The following is a 19,928-nucleotide window of genomic DNA, read 5'->3' on the forward strand; positions in this document are numbered from 1 at the left end:
TGGAAAAAGTATCCTCATGCCAGATTGTTCTGACAAGCCCATGTACAGAGAGACCTTAGACAATCGAGGACAGTGTCTAGTAGACATTCAAGTTCTCCTCCTATATATATATATATATCCATATGACTTGGGTACATTAGCTTGAATCGAAAGCGAAATAAAAACTTAAGGAAAATATATATATATATATATATATATATATATATATATATATATATATAAACTTGAGTTCCTTCAGCCATAATCAAAACCGAAACCAAAACTCTTTTTAAAGTGGGTTGTTTATTTTATTTTCTTTATGGAGTATACTTTCAAAATAAAAAATTTAAGATGTTTAAAAAATAATACAAATATTATTTTTTTATTTCTTAAAAAACAGTGTTTACAAAGTGCTGGCGCGCCTTCATGCAGCCATTTTTTTTTAACGTAATAAAATTTAATTGAATTTTACAAGTAATTTTTTTTTTCAATTTTTAAACTTTAAAAATCTATCAAAATTTTTCTATTGGTTCAATTTTTACGATATTTTCAGGGTCAATGTGAAATTTTATGCTCTTTCCAATAAACCAAATATAATATTTTAGACAAACGTTTTTTTTAATTCACCCCCATCATTTTGAAATGTCTATTAAAATTTAAATAATTAATTTATGTACCAAAATTTTATATATCACAAATTGAAGATAAAAGATCAATAAATAAAATATTCTAATTTAAAACAAAAAAAAAAGTGTTTTTGGAAATTTACTGTAAAGTCCAAAGTGTAAAACCTTTTTTTTTAATTTTTGTTGATTTTTTTTGAATTGGAAGCCCATGTTCTGCTTTTGTTGCCCAGTGAGTAATGGACGATGTTGACAATTTTTTCTATTTCATTCAATGTTTTCTTTTTTTTTCTTCTTTTCTTTAGATATTAAAAAAAATTTCACTTGATAAAGAAGAATGAAAATATAATAAATCAAAATTTTATGTATTTCTTTGAGAAAAAAATTCCTTGAGTGTTTTTTTTTTTTTAAGGCAAAATCTTAAAAATCTTATAAGTAAAAATTTACTATTTTTAAACTTCAAGCACAGGGCTACACGGCTAACACAAATGTGTGGGTTTACTGCCTTCTGTCCATCCGTAATTCTAAACAAGGCGACTTTCGATAAGAACGTAAAAACGCTTGTGTCATCACGCCTTTTTCAAACAGTAGTTTACAAAATTCCCTTATTTAAAAAATAAATGGATTTTAAAATATAAATATGGATGAATTCTGAACAGTGAAGAATGGAACTAAACATTCAATAGTATTTTTTATAGGTAAGTGATCTTTTCGAATTTATAAGTGAAGTAAGTAAAATTTCGTTGATTTTCTTCAAATCATTTTTAAAGAAAACCGATTATAAAAAAACAAATATTGCATAATTTGCTCTTAAACTTATTATTTTAACTAACTGCAACTCTCCCAGTGAATTAAAGTGCCTCCAGATACCAACCTGGAAATTTTTGCGCCTCGGTTCACACACATACACATATATATCTCTATATATAAAACGAAAATGTGTGTATGTATGTTCGTTTTTTGTGCATGTCTGCAAAAGGCTTTTCTCCGGCAGGTTCTCAAGGCTGTCGCTCATTCTTAAAACTTTTTATATCACATTGAAATCATAATATCTACGAGTTAACAACAGGGGTCGCCTGTCTATTTAATTTGTCCGAATTTGAAAAGCTAAATATTCCACATTTTTTTATCGCCATGTATGGATTCGGCGTTTTCATATAATAGAAGCGAAACTAACTAGGCATCATTCGCGGTGCGATCGCCAGAATATCCAAAAGCAATCAGCTTTGATCAATGTCAGACTTTGGCAAATCCCCTTTAAATGGGGAGCTGGTTCCCCACCCCTTATATTGGGGAAGCCAAAACTGCCCCGCATTGAAATAAAGTAAACAAACCCCAAAAGACTACCCTGCAGTAAATAAAAAACTGCCACGTCATCTTAACGCTCCCGCGACGACCTCACTAAGTGGCCAACTGTCAATCAAACTTCTTTGCTATTAAAGTGCCTCCAGAAATATATATATATATATATATATACATAAACATGAATATACATAAACAACCACACATATATGTATGTATATATATATGTATATATATATATGTGCATATATGTGTGTACACATATATATATTTATATATAAACTAACATTAAAAAAAAAATAAAAAAACGCTAACCTAGATTTAAAACAGATGAAGAAGCTAAATATCCAGGCTAAATAGAACACACAAAGGAACAGGTCAACCAGAGGTCAAATAGGCCTTTGTCCGACAAATGCATTCGCATTGGCTGATAGGAAGGGCCCCGGTGGATACGAGAAAGCTGACTGGCTAACTAAAATTTCAATAGAAGATGCGCATATAAAAACGACAAACAACCACAGAATTCGCGCATAAGACCGAAGAATCCTAGAGTGGATGGTACACGGAATATTCAGTGTAGCTTAATCGCCTAATATATTTTATAACTTACTAACTAGCTCCACCTACGTATTGAGCACTTTTGAAGTAAATACATAAAGTTTACGAATCAATCTATACTTACGTATATTAATTTTATGTGAGTAAATTAAGTAGTTATATATATATATATATATATATATATATATATATATTGTTACGTAACAACACCATTCATGTAAAAGTATATTAAAATGAAAAACATACTGATAGATTTTTCTAAGTTGTTTCAACATTAAATTATTGTGTTTTTGATAATCTTTACTTGATTTCATATACGTAATAAAACATTTTTAATTAATTGTTTTATTGTGTTGTTCTTTTGTTTTATTTTTTTTATTAGCTGCAGCTAACTCAGTATTATGGTATCCTTTCAATGCCCAGTTAGGAATTAATACAGATTGCAAGTTATTTTAACGTTTTTACGGAATCTAATGTAATGAAAAAGACCTAAAATAATTTTAGTCGTAAAAACCTAAAGTAAATACATAGAAAATTAGTTTCTATTGCGTTTGGTTACAGTTACAGTTAGAAAGATACTTTTAAAGTTAAAGAGATCTGGAATAGGATTTATTGGTTAAATAGTTTTAAATTCTCCAATTTTACTTAACCAACCTGTAAACTATGACATATAACTTTTATTGCATTTGCTAAAACTTACTTATTGTACGATTTTTATAAAAACACGCTTATCAATTCCTATCCCCTCGTGGCCAAGATGGTTAGGTGTCTGGCTTTTTTCCCCTTTCTTTTCTACCTTTGGCTTCGGGGTTCAATCCTACCTTCATACTAAAACATTTTTTTCTTTTACACCTTCAAAAACCTGGCAAACGTTTTTTTTTAACATACCTCCCTAGTCTAAAAGCATTCGCCCTTTGGAAGGTCTTGTTTTTAATCCTTCAGGGAGACTAGCCGCCCTCCTCACCAAACAAGTCTGGTGGGGGAACCAGTTTAGTCGCCGGTGACCCGACCATGAGGCAGGTAGTACTGGGTTACATGGTACCAGTAGCATATGACATGACCTGACATAAAAGGGCGAATGAACTCTTTTTCTGGGTCAACGGCCAACTAGCACCGTGTATATTTGTGTGTGTGTGTGTGTATATGTGTATTGGGGTGGAGAGGGCTCTCGTAAGCCGTGGTGAAGGCAACCTTTCTAGGAGAAGCAAATCTCTGATTTAAAAAACCACAAAGCGGAAGACCAGTACTCGCATTAAGCTGGTCTGCAGTTTAATTTGTTGCTGGCTATCTTGCTCTTGCTTGTTGCTGGATCTCAACATTTTGAACCGGGAGAGAGAGACTTAGCTGTCGTACAAAGCTAAGACTCTGTAACATCATCTTTGTATAGATACTCCCTCAGGTATCATGGATTTTAAATGTCTGAGGGAGTGGCACTCGTCTGACAAGACGTTGCAATCATCATCATGTGTTTTTGTATGTCTCACAAAAACTTTCCACACCGTTCACGGATTTTCGCCTGATCAGTATCATTTTAAACTTCCAACCTTCGCCAGACAAATATCGAAAAATTGGCCAAAAACGCTAATTTCTTCACCCTAAAATCAGCAATTTTCTACGGGGGGGGGGGGGGATCAGCAAAAACCGTCCTCTACGCATGCATCATACGACATCGTAAGATTAAAATAAAAACGACCTAATTTTGTGAACGTCGTCTTAGCTCAGTCATTTAGAGCGCGGCCTCATTATCTAAAGGTTTTTGGGTTCGAATCGTGATGTGAGATGTCTTTTTTTTTTTTTTTTCGATTTTTTAAATTTTAATATTGAAGCCATTTTTCACATGTTTTTCAGATTTTTTAACGTTCGTTTTTCTGTTTTTTTTTACTTCGCTTATTCTTAGGTTTTCATTAACACACCCACCCCCGCCCGACCACCACACATCCAAAACACTCAGGCAACACCGGGTACCCCCCAGTGTTATTTAAGCCATTTTTCACATGTTTATTTTTTTTTTTTAACGTTCGTTTTTCTGTTTTCTTTTTCACATTTTCTTTTTTCGTTTTTCCCATTTTTACATCTAGCATCGTTCGTTTGCCTTACGTTAGTTTTTTTTTGTGTTTTTTAAAAAATATTTACTTCGCTTATTCTTATGTTTTGATTAACCCCCGGCCCGAGCACACACACCTCTAAACACCCTGGCAACGTCGGGTACCCCCCCGCTAGTCTATATATATAAAAGGCAAAATGTGTGTGACCATTTCGTGTATGTCTCGCAAAGGCTTTTCTCGCACACGGTCCCAGAGGGGAGGGGGATTACCATTGCTTTGAACTGTTTATAATAATATCTAGGATTTGGGAACGCGCGTAGCGTCTAGATTTACTTACAGCGACTTTTACAAAATTATTGCTATTTCGGTTTCTCATGTGTTGATTCGGCTTTTTCATATAAAAAGCGAAACTAATTCAAAGCTAAACGTCCAGAAGCAATCAACTTTGATCAATGTGGGGCCAAACTCCTTATATCAGACAGTTGCTATTGCTATTCAATCTGGACAATGGGGAGCTGGTTTCCCGGTTGGGGAAAACAATAGTCAAAGTTGGGTAAACAAACCCAACAGATGATAATACGTATGACTTAACAATGGGGTCGCGTGTGTATTTAATTTGCCTGACTTTTAAATGCTATTTTTTCCAGATTTTTAAATAGCCACGTGTTTCTTTCACTATTCGGTATAAAAGAAGCAAAACTGGATGTAAACGTTTGGTCAATGTCGGCTTTTCACCATCATATCAGACGATTGCTTTCATTTGGACAACACTCTGCTAATAAACGGGGGAGCTGCTTTTCCTCTCCAAAGTTGGGTTTTCGCCTCATTAAAGACTGTCCCGCAGAAAATGTTAACTGCTGAATAGCCATTGCTTATGTCATCGTAAATCTTAACTCCGCAACTTCAATTTGACCTCATTAGGCGGGCACCTGTCAATTCTACTTAAATAAATTCAAACATCTTTCACTTACTTTTTCTTGCTGGCCGAGCGGTTAACGTCTCATGTTTTTTTTTTTTTTTCAACTTCGTCTCGGGGCTTCGAGTTCGATCCTAACTATCTACCAAAACTTTTTTTTTATTTTTGTTCCGTCTGCCTGCTTTCCACCTGACTTCAACTTGGATGTCTTCAAGTCCAACGTTAACAAATTCCTAATGAACCGCCCCCTTAAGTAAACACTTCATCAAATCTCCACACTAACGTACTGTACTTCCCCCGGCCTGACTTTCACAAAAAAAACACTCGTCTAGTTAGAAATGCTATCAAAAATTTCCCCCACTCTTTATCTGTGCCTAAACCTAAATGTAGACCCCATGAACAAACCTTCTTTCTAATAAATATTCATAATGGATTTTCTAATTTTAATAATGGCAAATCAAATCACACTTCAATTCCTGATGACGCATTATTTTCATGGCACGTGCTCATTTACACCCCTTCCCCCGGCCTGACTTTCACAAAAAAACACTAGAAACGCTATCAAAAATTTCCCCCACTCTTTATCTGTGCCTAACCCTAAATATAGACCCCTGAACAAACCTTCTTTCTAAGAGCTGCGCACCTGTGGAACTCTGTTCCGTTTCCCTACTTTCCATCTGACTACAATACGTTCGTCTTCAAGTCCCACGTAGGCAAATTCTTGATGAGTCGTTGCCATTATGAGATGACTGACCAATTTTTATGATTTCACGTTCAAATGAACAGCTACTGCAGTAGTGTGAATGCGAGGTGTCTTCAATAAATTTCCAGACTTTTTTGTACAGGCATTTAAAATTGTCGTAGACTCTTGAAAATTCAGTATGTTATTGCTAACCATCTTATGAGATGACTGACCAATTTTTATGATTTTACGTTCAAATATAATATATAATATATAATATATATATATATAATATATATATGAATATTCAAAGTGGCATAATAGATTTTCTAATTTTAACATGACTAAGTAGTGATCCAAATTCAAGTCTGAAAAGAAAAGAAAGTCGGCTTCAGAGGATGCGTTTTAACACAGCCTAATTCTGTAAAGGACACCTGTGGAACTCTGTTCCGTTTCCCTGCTTTCCATCTGACTACAATACGTTCGTCCCACGTAGGCAAATTCTTGATGAGTCGTTGCCATTAAGTAATCTGATTTACCAAATTTCCACGGCTAACGATTACTACGATATTATCCCGTTGACTACTGCACACTCATTAACCTTTATCCTCGAGTGGCCTCCGGGCCTTGATAAGTAGTGATCCAAATTCATTGAAGTCTGAAAAGAAAAGAAAGTCGAGTGCATGGACTTACCTTCTCGGTTGTTTTTCGTTACAAAAATATTTTCCCCATTCGGCTTCAGAGGATGCGTTTTAACACAGCCTAATTCTGTAAAGGACACCTGAAAAGGAAGTACAATTGTCGAAGTAAGGATTATTAAGCATCTATGATGTCTTCAATAAGTTCCTATGTTTTCTTTTGTTTGTACAGGCATTTAAAATGTATGTTATGGCTAAACATCTTATGAGATGACTGACCAATTTTTATGATTCCACGTTCAAATGAACAGCTACTGCAGTAGTGTGAATGCGAGGTGTCTTCAATAAGTTTCCAAACTTTTTTGTACAGGCATTTAAAATTGTCGTAGACTCTTGAAAATTCCGTATGTTATTTGCTAAACATCTTATGAGATGACTGACCAATTTTTATGATTCCACGTTCAAATGAACAGCTACTGCAGTAGTGTGAATGCGAGGTGTCTTCAATAAGTTTCCAGACTTTTTTGTACAGGCATTTAAAATTGTCGTAGACTCTTGAAAATTCAGTATGTTATTGCTAAACATCTTATGAGATGACTGACCAATTTTTATGATTTCACATTCAAATGAACAGCTACTGCAGTAGTGTGAATACGAGGTGTCTTCAATAAGTTTCCAGACTTTTTTGTACAGGCATTTTAAATTGTCGTGGACTCTTGAAAATTCAGTATGTTATTTGCTAAACATCTTATGAGATGACTGACCAATTTTTATGATTTCACGTTCAAATGAACAGCTACTGCAGTAGTGTGAATACGAGGTGTCTTCAATAAGTTTCGAGACTTTTTTTGTACAGGCATTTAAAATTGTCGTAGACTCTTGAAAATTCAGTATGTTATTGCTAAACATCTTATGAGATGACTGACCAATTTTTATGATTTCACATTCAAATGAACAGCTACTGCAGTAGTGTGAATACGAGGTGTCTTCAATAAGTTTCTAGACTTTTTTGTACAGGCATTTTAAATTGTCGTGGACTCTTGAAAATTCAGTATGTTATTTGCTAAACATCTTATGAGATGACTGACCAATTTTTATGATTTCACGTTCAAATGAACAGCTACTGCAGTAGTGTGAATACGAGGTGTCTTCAATAAGTTTCGAGACTTTTTTTGTACAGGCATTTAAAATTGTCGTAGACTCTTGAAAATTCAGTATGTTATTGCTAAACATCTTATGAGATGACTGACCAATTTTTATGATTTCACATTCAAATGAACAGCTACTGCAGTAGTGTGAATACGAGGTGTCTTCAATAAGTTTCCAGACTTTTTTGTACAGGCATTTTAAATTGTCGTGGACTCTTGAAAATTCAGTATGTTATTTGCTAAACATCTTATGAGATGACTGACCAATTTTTATGATTTCACGTTCAAATGAACAGCTACTGCAGTAGTGTGAATACGAGGTGTCTTCAATAAGTTTCCAGACTTTTTTGTACAGGCATTTTAAATTGTCGTGGACTCTTGAAAATTCAGTATGTTATTTGCTAAACATCTTATGAGATGACTGACCAATTTTTATGATTTCACGTTCAAATGAACAGCTACTGCAGTAGTGTGAATACGAGGTGTCTTCAATAAGTTTCGAGACTTTTTTTGTACAGGCATTTAAAATTGTCGTAGACTCTTGAAAATTCAGCATGTTATTGCTAAACATCTTATGAGATGACTGACCAATTTTTATGATTTCATGTTCAAATGAACAACTACTGCAGTAGTGTGAATGTGAGGTGTCTTCGATAAGTTTCCAGACTTTTTTTGTACAGGCATTTAAAATTGTCGTAGACTCTTGAAAATTCAGTATGTTATTGCTAAACATCTTATGAGATGACTGACCAATTTTTATGATTTCACGTTCAAATGAACAGCTACTGCAGTAGTGTGAATACGAGGTGTCTTCAATAAGTTTCCAGACTTTTTTGGTACAGGCATTTAAAATTGTCGTAGACTCTTGAAAATTTAGTATGTTATTGCTGAACATCTTATGAGATGACTGACCAATTTTTATGATTTCACATTCAAATGAACAACTACTGCAGTAGTGTGAATACGAGGTGTCTTCAATAAGTTTCCAGACTTTTTTGGTACAGGCATTTAAAATTGTCGTAGACTCTTGAAAATTTAGTATGTTATTGCTGAACATCTTATGAGATGACTGACCAATTTTTATGATTTCACATTCAAATGAACAACTACTGCAGTAGTGTGAATACGAGGTGTCTTCAATAAGTTTCCAGACTTTTTTGGTACAGGCATTTAAAATTGTCGTAGACTCTTGAAAATTTAGTATGTTATTGCTGAACATCTTATGAGATGACTGACCAATTTTTATGATTTCACATTCAAATGAACAACTACTGCAGTAGTGTGAATACGAGGTGTCTTCAATAAGTTTCCAGACTTTTTTGGTACAGGCATTTAAAATTGTCGTAGACTCTTGAAAATTCAGTATGTTATTGCTAAACATCTTATGAGATGACTGACCAATTTTTATGATTCCACGTTCAAATGAACAGCTACTGCAGTAGTGTGAATACGAGGTGTCTTCAATAAGTTTCCAGACTTTTTTGTACAGGCATTTAAAATTGTCGTAAACTCTTGAAAATTCAGTATGTTATTGCTAAACATCTTATGAGATGACTGACCAATTTTTATGATTTCATGTTCAAATGAACAGCTACTGCAGTAGTGTGAATACGAGGTGTCTTCAATAAGTTTCCAGACTTTTTTGTACAGGCATTTAAAATTGTCGTAAACTCTTGAAAATTCAGTATGTTATTGCTAAACATCTTATGAGATGACTGACAGTGTTTTATTTATATACGAAAAAGCAAAATTGTTGAATATTTATTTTTTTAAAGTCGGGCAAATTAAATAGACAGGCGACCTCAGCTGTTAACTCGTAGATATTATTAAGGCGCGATTTAAAAAGTTTTAAAGAAGTTGTGAGGCAACCGATCGGTTCTCGGAAAGAAGCCTTTCTTGGACATACACGAAAACAAACACACACACACACAAACATTTTCGCTTTTATATTTATAGACTAGTGGGGGTATCCAGCATTGCCTGGGTGTCAAGGGATTTTTTAAAATAACAGCAGGAAGTCCGGGTGGAGAGAGGTGTTAAAAAAAAAATGTGGTAGTAGTGGGGGGGGCTGGAATCAAAACAATAGTAAGCAGACAGGGTGGAGAGAAAGGAGATAAAAAAATTGGTAGTAGCAGGAGGGGGTACCCGGCGTTGCCCGGGTGTGGCGAGGTGGAGGGGGGTTTAAAATAACAGTATTATTATTATTATCGATAATATTGTTATTATTAATACTAAGCTTGTTTCCTTCAAAAATTACAAGAAACCACCAATAGCAAAGTACTTCATTCAATATTCAACATTTGATGTGGTTGTATTTAAATGTCTTCTTCTCTGTTGCTAACATCCTTCATCTTATTAGAAGCGGCACGACAGGAAAACAAATGAACACATATCTAAAGAAATGGCAGAAACAGTAAGTTCAGAGAAAGGTGTTATAAATAATAAACTAGACAAAATACTGTTAGAAATTCGCTCAATATATGTTACCGTGACATAGTTGACATATATTCGGTGTTTTTTTAATAGTATTTATGGGTATATCTACTGATGACACATAGCTCTATAACAGACACGACAGGAAAACAAATGAACACATATCTAAAGAAATGGCAGAAACACTAGAGGATGACCCCCGATCTGTAGTGGAATGGGGACAAAAATGGATGGTCACATTCAATGCTGCCAAGACTAAACTGGTTTCCTTCAATAATTACAAGAAACCTTCTCTATCACCAATAGCAATGGCCAAAGACTCTTTATCTGAAAGCACATCTTTTAAACTCCTTGGCCTAACATTCACAGGAAACATGAGTTGGAAAAAAAACATTCAATATTCAACATTTTTCCTTACGGGTCTATCCTTGGACCTCTATTATTCCTAATATTCATAAATGACCTCCCGACAAAATTGCCTCTGAGATGGGTATATATGCTGATGACACCACGCTCTATAACAGACACGACAGGAAAACAAATGAACACATATCTAAAGAAATGGCAGAAACACTAGAGGATGACCTCCAATCTGTAGTGGAATGGGGACAAAAATGGATGGTCACATTCAATGCTGCCAAGACTAAACTTGTTTCCTTCAATAATTACAAGAAACCTTCTCTATCACCAATAGCAATGGCCAAAGACTCTTTATCTGAAAGCACATCTTTTAAACTCCTTAGCCTAACCTTCACAGGAAATATGAGTTGGAACAAAAACATCTGCTGTAGATCTAGCAGAATGGAACCATATTGAGTGTCACTAAGAAGGTTATCTTTGCTGAGATGGTTGATTACTTCTCTATTTAACACAGATTCCAGCAACTTACTCATGACGCACAGGAGACTTATTGGCCTGTACTGAGCGATCACCTGAATTCTTAAATACAGGGCATACTGATGAAATTTTCCAGAGTGATGGGAAGCTATTCTCCTTAAGACATGAAAATGTTTTATTCTTCAAAAAATCCAAAATATATATATATTTTATATATAATGGTTTGAATTAAAGTTTAGAATGCAAAAGTCAAATATCATGGTTTAATTGTGCTCTAAAAACAAATTTTGAATGCACCTCTGTCATATAAAAGAATCTACAGTTTAAAATGCAAAAGTCAAGTATCACACAGTTGGATTTAAATAATTTTAGTGAATTTTATATATAATGGTTTGAATTAAAGTTTAGAATGCAAAAGTCAAATATCATGGTTTAATTGTGCTCTAAAAACAAATGTTGAATGCGCCCCTGTCATATAAAAGAATCTACAGTTTAAAATGCAAAAGTCAAGTATCACAAAGTTGGATTTAAATAATTGTACAGAATTTTATATATAATGGTTGGAATTAAAGTTTAAAATGCAAAAGTCAAATATCAGGGTTTAATTGTGCTCTAAAAAGAAATTTTGAATGCGCCTCTGTCATATAAAAGAATCTACAGTTAAAATGCAAAAGTCAAGTATCACAAAGTTGGATTCAAATAATTGTTGTGAATTTTATATATAATGGTTTGAAATAAAGTTTAGAATGCAAAAGTCAAATATCATTGTTTAATTTTGCTCTAAAAACAAATTTTGAATGGGCCCCTGTCATATAAAAGAATCTACAGTTTAAAATGCAAAAGTCAAGTATCACAAAGTTGGATTTAAATAATTGTATTGAATTTTATATATAATGGTTTGAATTAAAGATTAGAATTCAAAAGTCAAATATCATGGTTTAATTGTTCTCTAAAAACAAATTTTGGATGCGCCCCTGTCATATAAAAGAATCTACAGTTTAAAATGCAAAAGTCAAGTATCACAAAGTTGTATTTAAATAATTGTATAGAATTTTATATATAATGGTTTCAATCAAAGTTTAGAATGCAAAAGTCAAATATCATGGTTTAATTGTGCTCTAAAACAAATTTTGGGTGCGCCCCTGTCATATAAAAGAATCTACAGTTTAAAATGCTAAAGTCAAGTATCACAAAGTTTGATGTAAATAATTGTATAGAATTTTATATATAATGGTTTGAATTAAAGTTTAGAATGCAAAAGTCAAATATCATGGTTTAATTGTGCTCTAAAACAAATTTTGAATGGGCCCCTGTCATATAAAAGAATCTACAGTTTAAAATACAAAAGTCAAGTATCACAAAGTTGTATTTAAATAATTGTATAAAATTTTATATATAATGGTTTGAATTAAAGTTTAGAATGCAAAAGTCAAATATCATTGTTTAATTTTGCTCTAAAAACAAATTTTGAATGCGCCTCTGTCATATAAAAGAATCTACAGTTTAAAATGCAAAAGTCAAGTATCACAAAGTTGTATTTAAATAATTGTATAAAATTTTATATATAATGGTTTGAATTAAAGTTTAGAATGCAAAAGTAAAATATCATGGTTTAATTGTGCTCTAAAACAAATTTTGAATGGGCCCCTGTCATATAAAAGAATCTACAGTTTAAAATACAAAAGTCAAGTATCACAAAGTTGTATTTAAATAATTGTATAAAATTTTATATATAATGGTTTGAATTAAAGTTTAGAATGCAAAAGTCAAATATCATGGTTTAATTGTGCTCTAAAAACAAATTTTGGGTGCGCCCCTGTCATATAAAAGAATCTACAGTTTAAAATGCAAAAGTCAAGTATCACAAAATTGTATTTAAATAATTGTATAGAATTTTATATATAATGGTTTGAATTAAAGTTTAGAATGCAAAAGTCAAATATCATGGTTTAATTGTGCTTTAAAAACAAATTTTGAATGCGCCCCTGTCATATAAAAGAATCTACAGTTTAAAATGCAAAAGTCAAGTATCACAAAGTTTGATGTAAATAATTGTATAGAATTTTATATATAATGGTTTGAATTAAAGTTTAGAATGCAAAAGTCAAATATTATGGTTTAATTGTGCTCTAAAAACAAATTTTGAATGCACCCCTGTCATATAAAAGAATCTACAGTTTAAAATGCAAAAGTCAAGTATCACAAAGTTTCGTTTAAATAATTGTATAGAATTTTAAATACAATGGTTTGAATTAAAGTTTAGAATGCAAAAGTCAAATATCATGGTTTAATTGTGCTCTAAAACAAATTTTGAATGCGCCCCTGTCATATAAAAGAATCTACAGTTTAAAATGCAAAAGTCAAGTATCACAAAGTTTGATGTAAATAATTGTATAGAATTTTATATATAATGGTTTGAATTAAAGTTTAGAATGCAAAAGTCAAATATTATGGTTTAATTGTGCTCTAAAAACAAATTTTGAATGCACCCCTGTCATTTAAAAGAATCTACAGTTTAAAATGCAAAAGTCAAGTATCACAAAGTTTCGTTTAAATAATTGTATAGAATTTTAAATACAATGGTTTGAATTAAAGTTTAGAATGCAAAAGTCAAATATCATGATTTAATTGTGCTCTAAAAACAAATTTTGAATGCGCCCCTGTCATATAAAAGAATCTACAGTTTAAAATGCAAAAGTTAAGTATAACAAAGTTGGATTTAAATAATTGTATAGAATTTTATATATAATGGTTTGAATTAAAGTTTAGAATGCAAAAGTCAACTACCATGGTTTAATTGTGCTCTAAAAATAAATTTTGAATGTGCCCCTGTCATATAAAAGAATCTACAGTTTAAAATGAAAAAGTCAAGTATCACAAAGTTGTATTTAAATAATTGTATAGAATTTTATATATAATGGTTTGCATTAAAGTTTAGAATGCAAAAGTCAAATATCATGAGTTAATTGTGCTCTAAAAAGAAATTTTAAATGCGCCCCTGTCATATAACAGAATCTACAGTTTAAAATGCAAAAGTCAAGTATCACAAAGTTGTATTTAAATAATTGTATAGAATTTTATATATAATGGTTTGAATTAAAGTTTAGAATGCAAAAGTCAAATATCATGGTTTACTTGTGCTCTAAAAAGAAATTTTAAATGCGCCCCTGTCATATAAAAGAATCTACAGTTTAAAATGCAAAAGTCAAGTATCACAAAGTTGTATTAAAATAATTGTATAAAATTTTATATATAATGGTTTCAATCAAAGTTTAGAATGCAAAAGTCAAATATCATGGTTTAATTGTGCTCTAAAAACAAATTTTGAATGCGTCCCTGTCATATAAAAGAATCTACAATTTAAAATGCAAAAGTCAAGTATCACAAAGTTTCATTTAAATAATTGTAATTTTATATATAATGGTTTAAATTAAAGTTTAGAATGCAAAAGTCAAATATCATGGTTTAATTGTGCCCGAAACACAAATTTTGAATGCGCCCCTGTCATATAAAAGAATCTACAGGTTAAAAATGCAAAAGTCAAGTATCACAAGGTTTAATTCAAATAATTGTATAGAATTTTATATATAATGGTTTGAATTAAAGATTAGAATGAAAAAGTAAAATATCATGGTTTAATTGTGCTCTAAAAACAAATTTTGAATGCGTCCCTGTCATATAAAAGAATCTACAGTTTAAAATGCAAAAGTCAAGTATATCAAGGTTTAATTCAAATAATTGTAGGGAATTTTATATATAACGGTTTGAATTAAAGATTAGAATGCAAAAGTCAAATATCATGGTTTAATTGTGCTCTAAAAAAAAATTTTGAATGCGGCCCTGTCATATAAAAGAATCTACAGTTTAAAATGCAAAAGTCAAGTATCACAAGGTTTAATTCAAATAATTGTATAGAATTTTATATATAATGGTTTGAATTAAAGTTTAGAATGCAAAAGTCAAATATCATTGTTTAATTGTGCTCTAAAAACAAATTTTGAATGCGCCGCTGTCATATAAAAGAATCTACAGTTTAAAATGCAAAAGTCAAGTATCACAAAGTTGTATTTAAATAATTGTATAGAATTTTATATATAATGATTTGAATTAAAGTTTAGAATGCAAAAGTCAAATATCATGGTTTAATCGTGCTCTAAAAACAAATTTTGAATGTGCCCCTGTCATATAAAAGAATCTACAGTTTAAAATGCAAAAGTCAAGTATCACAAAGTTGTATTTAAATAATTGTATAGAATTTTATATATAATGATTTGAATTAAAGTTTAGAATGCAAAAGTCAAATATCATGGTTTAATTGTGCTCTAAAAACAAATTTTGAATGCGCCGCTGTCATATAAAAGAATCTACAGTTTAAAATGCAAAAGTCAAGTATCACAAAGTTGTATTTAAATAATTGTATAGAATTTTATATATAATGATTTGAATTAAAGTTTAGAATGCAAAAGTCAAATATCATGGTTTAATTGTGCTCTAAAAACAAATTTTGAATGCGTCCCTGTCATATAAAAGAACCTACAGTATAAAATGCAAAAGTCAAATATCATGGTTTAATTGTGCTCTACAAACAAATTTTGAATGTTCCCCTGTCATATAAAAGAATCTACAATTTAAAACAAAACAAAAAAAGTATCATAATTAGCCTTTTAATAATTGTAGCGAATTTTATATACAATGGTTTGAATTAAAGTTTAGAATGCAAAAGTCAAATATCATGGTTTAATTGTGCTCTAAAAACAAATTTTGAAGGCGCCCCTGTCATATAAAAGAATCTACAGTTTAAAATGCAAAAGTCAAGCATCACAAAGATGCAGAAAATAGTTGTATAGGATTTTATATATAATTGTTTGAATTAAAGTTTAGAATGAAAAAGTCAAATATCATTGTTTAATTGTGCTCTAAAAACAAATTTTGAATGTGCCCCTGTCATATAAAAGAATCTACAGTTTAAAATGAAAAGATCAAGTATCACAAAGTTGTATTTAAATAATTGTATAGAATTTTATATATGATAGTTTGAATTAAAGTTTAGAATGCAAAAGTCAAATATCATGGTTTAATTGTGCTCTAAAAACAAATTTTGAATGCGCCCCTGTCATATAAAAGAATCTACAGTTTAAAATACAAAAGTCAAGTATCACAAAGTTGGATTTAAATAATTGTATAGACTTTTATATATAATGGTTTGAATTAAAGTTTAGAATGCAAAAGTCAAATATCATGGTTTAATTGTGCTCTAAAAACAAATTTTGAATGCGCCCCTGTCATATAAAAGAATCTACAGTTTAAAATGCAAAAGTCAAGTATCACAAAGTTGGATTTAAATAATTTTAGTGAATTTTATATATAATGGTTTGAATTAAAGTTTAGAATGCAAAAGTCAAATATCATGGTTTAATTGTGCTCTAAAAACAAATTTTGAATGCGCCCCTGTCATATAAAAGAATCTACAGTTTAAAATGCAAAAGTCAAGTATCACAAAGTTGTATTTAAATAATTGTATAAAATTTTATATATAATGGTTTGAATTAAAGTTTAGAATGCAAAAGTCAAATATCATGGTTTAATTGTGCTCTAAAAACAAATTTTGAATGCGCCCCTGTCATATAAAAGAATCTACAGTTTAAAATGCAAAAGTCAAGTATCACAAAGTTGTATTTAAATAATTGTATAGAATTTTATATATAATGGTTTGAATTAAAGTTTAGAATGCAAAAGTCAAATATCATGGTTTAATTGTGCTCTAAAAACAAATTTTGAATGCGCCCCTGTCATATAAAAGAATCTACAGTTTAAAATGACAAAAGTCAAGTATCACAAAGTTGGATTTAAATAATTTTTGTGAATTTGATATATAATGGTTTGAATTAAAGTTTAGAATGCAAAAGTCAAATATCATGGTTTAATTGTGCTCTAAAAACAAATTTTGAATGCGCCCCTGTCATATAAAAGAATCTACAGTTTAAAATGCAAAAGTCAAGTATCACAAAGTTGTATTTAAATAATTGTATAGAATTTTATATATAATGGTTTGAATTAAAGTTTAGAATGCAAAAGTCAAATATCATGGTTTAATTGTGCTCTAAAAAAAAATTTTGAATGCGCCCCTGTCATATAAAAGAATCTACAGTTTAAAATGCAAAAGTCAAGTATCACAAAGTTGTATTTAAATAATTGTATAGAATTTTATATATAATGGTTTGAATTAAAGTTTAGAATGCAAAAGTCAAATATCATGGTTTAATTGTGCTCTAAAAACAAATTTTGAATGCGCCCCTGTCATATAAAAGAATCTACAGTTTAAAATGCAAAAGTCAAGTATCACAAAGTTGGATTTAAATAATTTTTGTGAATTTGATATATAATGGTTTGAATTAAAGTTTAGAATGCAAAAGTCAAATATCATGGTTTAATTGTGCTCTAAAAACAAATTTTGAATGCGCCCCTGTCATATAAAAGAATCTACAGTTTAAAATGCAAAAGTCAAGTATCACAAAGTTGTATTTAAATAATTGTATAGAATTTTATATATAATGGTTTGAATTAAAGTTTAGAATGCAAAAGTCAAATATCATGGTTTAATTGTGCTCTAAAAACAAATTTTGAATGCGCCCCTGTCATATAAAAGAATCTACAGTTTAAAATGACAAAAGTCAAGTATCACAAAGTTGTATTTTAATAATTGTATAGAATTTTATATATAATTGTTTGAATTAAAGTTTAGAATGCAAAAGTCAAATATCATGGTTTAATTGTGCTCTAAAAACAAATTTTGAATGCGCCCCTGTCATATAAAAGAATCTACAGTTTAAAATGCAAAAGTCAAGTATCACAAAGTTGTATTTAAATAATTGTATAGAATGTTATATATAATGGTTTGAATTAAAGTTTAGAATGCAAAAGTCAAATATCATGGTTTAATTGTGCTCTAAAAACAAATTTTGAATGCGCCCCTGTCATATAAAAGAATCTACAGTTTAAAATGCAAAAGTCAAGTATCACAAAGTTTGATGTAAATAATTGTATAGAATTTTATATATAATGGTTTGAATTAAAGTTTAGAATGCAAAAGTCAAATATCATGGTTTAATTGTGCTCTAAAAACAAATTTTGAATGCGCCTCTGTCATATAAAAGAATCTACAGTTTAAAATGCAAAAGTCAAGTATCACAAAGTTGTATTTAAATAATTGTATAGAATTTTATATATAATGGTTTGAATTAAAGTTTAGAATGCAAAAGTCAAATATCATGGTTTAATTGTGCTCTAAAAAAAATTTTGAATGCGGCCCTGTCATATAAAAGAATCTACAGTTTAAAATGCAAAAGTCAAGTATCACAAAGTTGTATTTAAATAATTGTATTGAATTTTATATATAATGGTTTGAATTAAAGTTTAGAATGAAAAAGTCAAATATCATTGTTTAATTTTTTCTCTAAAAACAAATTTTGAATGTGCCCCTGTCATATAAAAGAATCTACAGTTTAAAATGCAAAAGTCAAGTATCACAATGTTGGATTTAACTCATTTTAGTAAATTTTATATATAATGGTTTGAATTAAAGTTTAGAATGCAAAAAGCAAATATCATGGTTTAATTGTGCTCTAAAAACAAATTTTGAATGCGCCCCTGTCATATAAAGAATCTACAGTTTAAAATGCAAAAGTCAAGTATCACAAAGTTGGATTTAAATAATTGTATAGAATTTTATATATAATGGTTTGAATTAAAATTTAGAATGCAAAAGTCAAATATCATGGTTTAATTGTGATCTAAAAACAAATTTTGAATGCGCCCCTGTCATATAAAAGAATCTACAGTTTAAAATGCAAAAGTCAAGTATCACATAGGGGTATTTAAATTATTTTATAGAATTTTATATATAATGGTTTGAATTAAAGTTTAGAATGCAAAAGTCAAATATCATGGTTTAATTGTGCTCTAAAAACAAATTTTGAATGCCCCCCTATCATATAAAAGAATCTACAGTTTAAAATGCAAAAGTCAAGTATCACAAAGTTGTATTTAAATAATTGTATAGAATTTTATATATAATGGTTTGAATAAAAGTTTAGAATGCAAAAGTCAAATATCATGGTTTAATCGTGCTCTAAAAACAAATTTTTAATGCGCCCCTGTCATATAAAAGAATCTACAGTTTAAAATACAAAAGTCAAGTATCACAAAGTTGTATTTAAATAATTGTATAGAATTTTATATATAATGGTTTGAATTAAAGTTTAGAATGCAAAAGTCAAATATCATGGTTTAAACGTGCTCTAAAAACAAATTTTGAATGTGCCCCTGTCATATAAAAGAATCTTAAGTTTAAACTGCAAAAGTCAAGTATCACAAAGTTGTATTTAAATAATTGTATAGAATTTTATATATAATGGTTTGAATAAAAGTTTAGAATGCAAAAGTCAAATATCATGGTGTAATCGTGCTCTAAAAACAAATTTTGAATGCGCCCCTGTCATATAAAAGAATCTACAGTTTAAAATACAAAAGTCAAGTATCACAAAGTTGTATTTAAATAATTGTATAGAATTTTATATATAATGGTTTGAATTAAAGTTTAGAATGCAAAAGTCAAATATCATGGTTTAAACGTGCTCTAAAAACAAATTTTGAATGTGCCCCTGTCATATAAAAGAATCTACAGTTTAAACTGCAAAAGTCAAGTATCACAAAGTTGAATTTAAATAATTGTATAGAATTTTATATATAATGGTTTGAATAAAAGTTT

The 19,928-nt window shown here is 30.4% G+C and overlaps 1 protein-coding gene and 1 long non-coding RNA gene across 3 annotated transcripts in view; one reads left to right on the forward strand and one right to left on the reverse strand.

Annotated features, from left to right (window-relative positions):
• Nucleotides 1-19,928, forward strand: part of LOC145271436 (uncharacterized) — an 854,738-nt gene that overhangs the window by 121,532 nt on the left and 713,278 nt on the right. The window lies entirely within an intron of this gene.
• LOC145271435 (putative E3 ubiquitin-protein ligase HECTD2) overlaps nt 1-19,928 on the reverse strand; it is a 535,251-nt gene that overhangs the window by 66,445 nt on the left and 448,878 nt on the right. For both annotated transcript variants that reach the window (XM_080126966.1, XM_080126967.1), the window contains exon 16: nt 6,799-6,886. In XM_080126966.1, coding sequence (XP_079983092.1) covers nt 6,799-6,886 — 88 coding nt within the window. The remainder of the gene's footprint in view (nt 1-6,798; nt 6,887-19,928) is intronic.

This window comes from Euprymna scolopes, chromosome 46 (assembly GCF_053919585.1).
Source record: "Euprymna scolopes isolate OS-2025 chromosome 46, ASM5391958v1, whole genome shotgun sequence".
NCBI classification, from domain to species: domain Eukaryota; kingdom Metazoa; phylum Mollusca; class Cephalopoda; order Sepiida; family Sepiolidae; genus Euprymna; species Euprymna scolopes.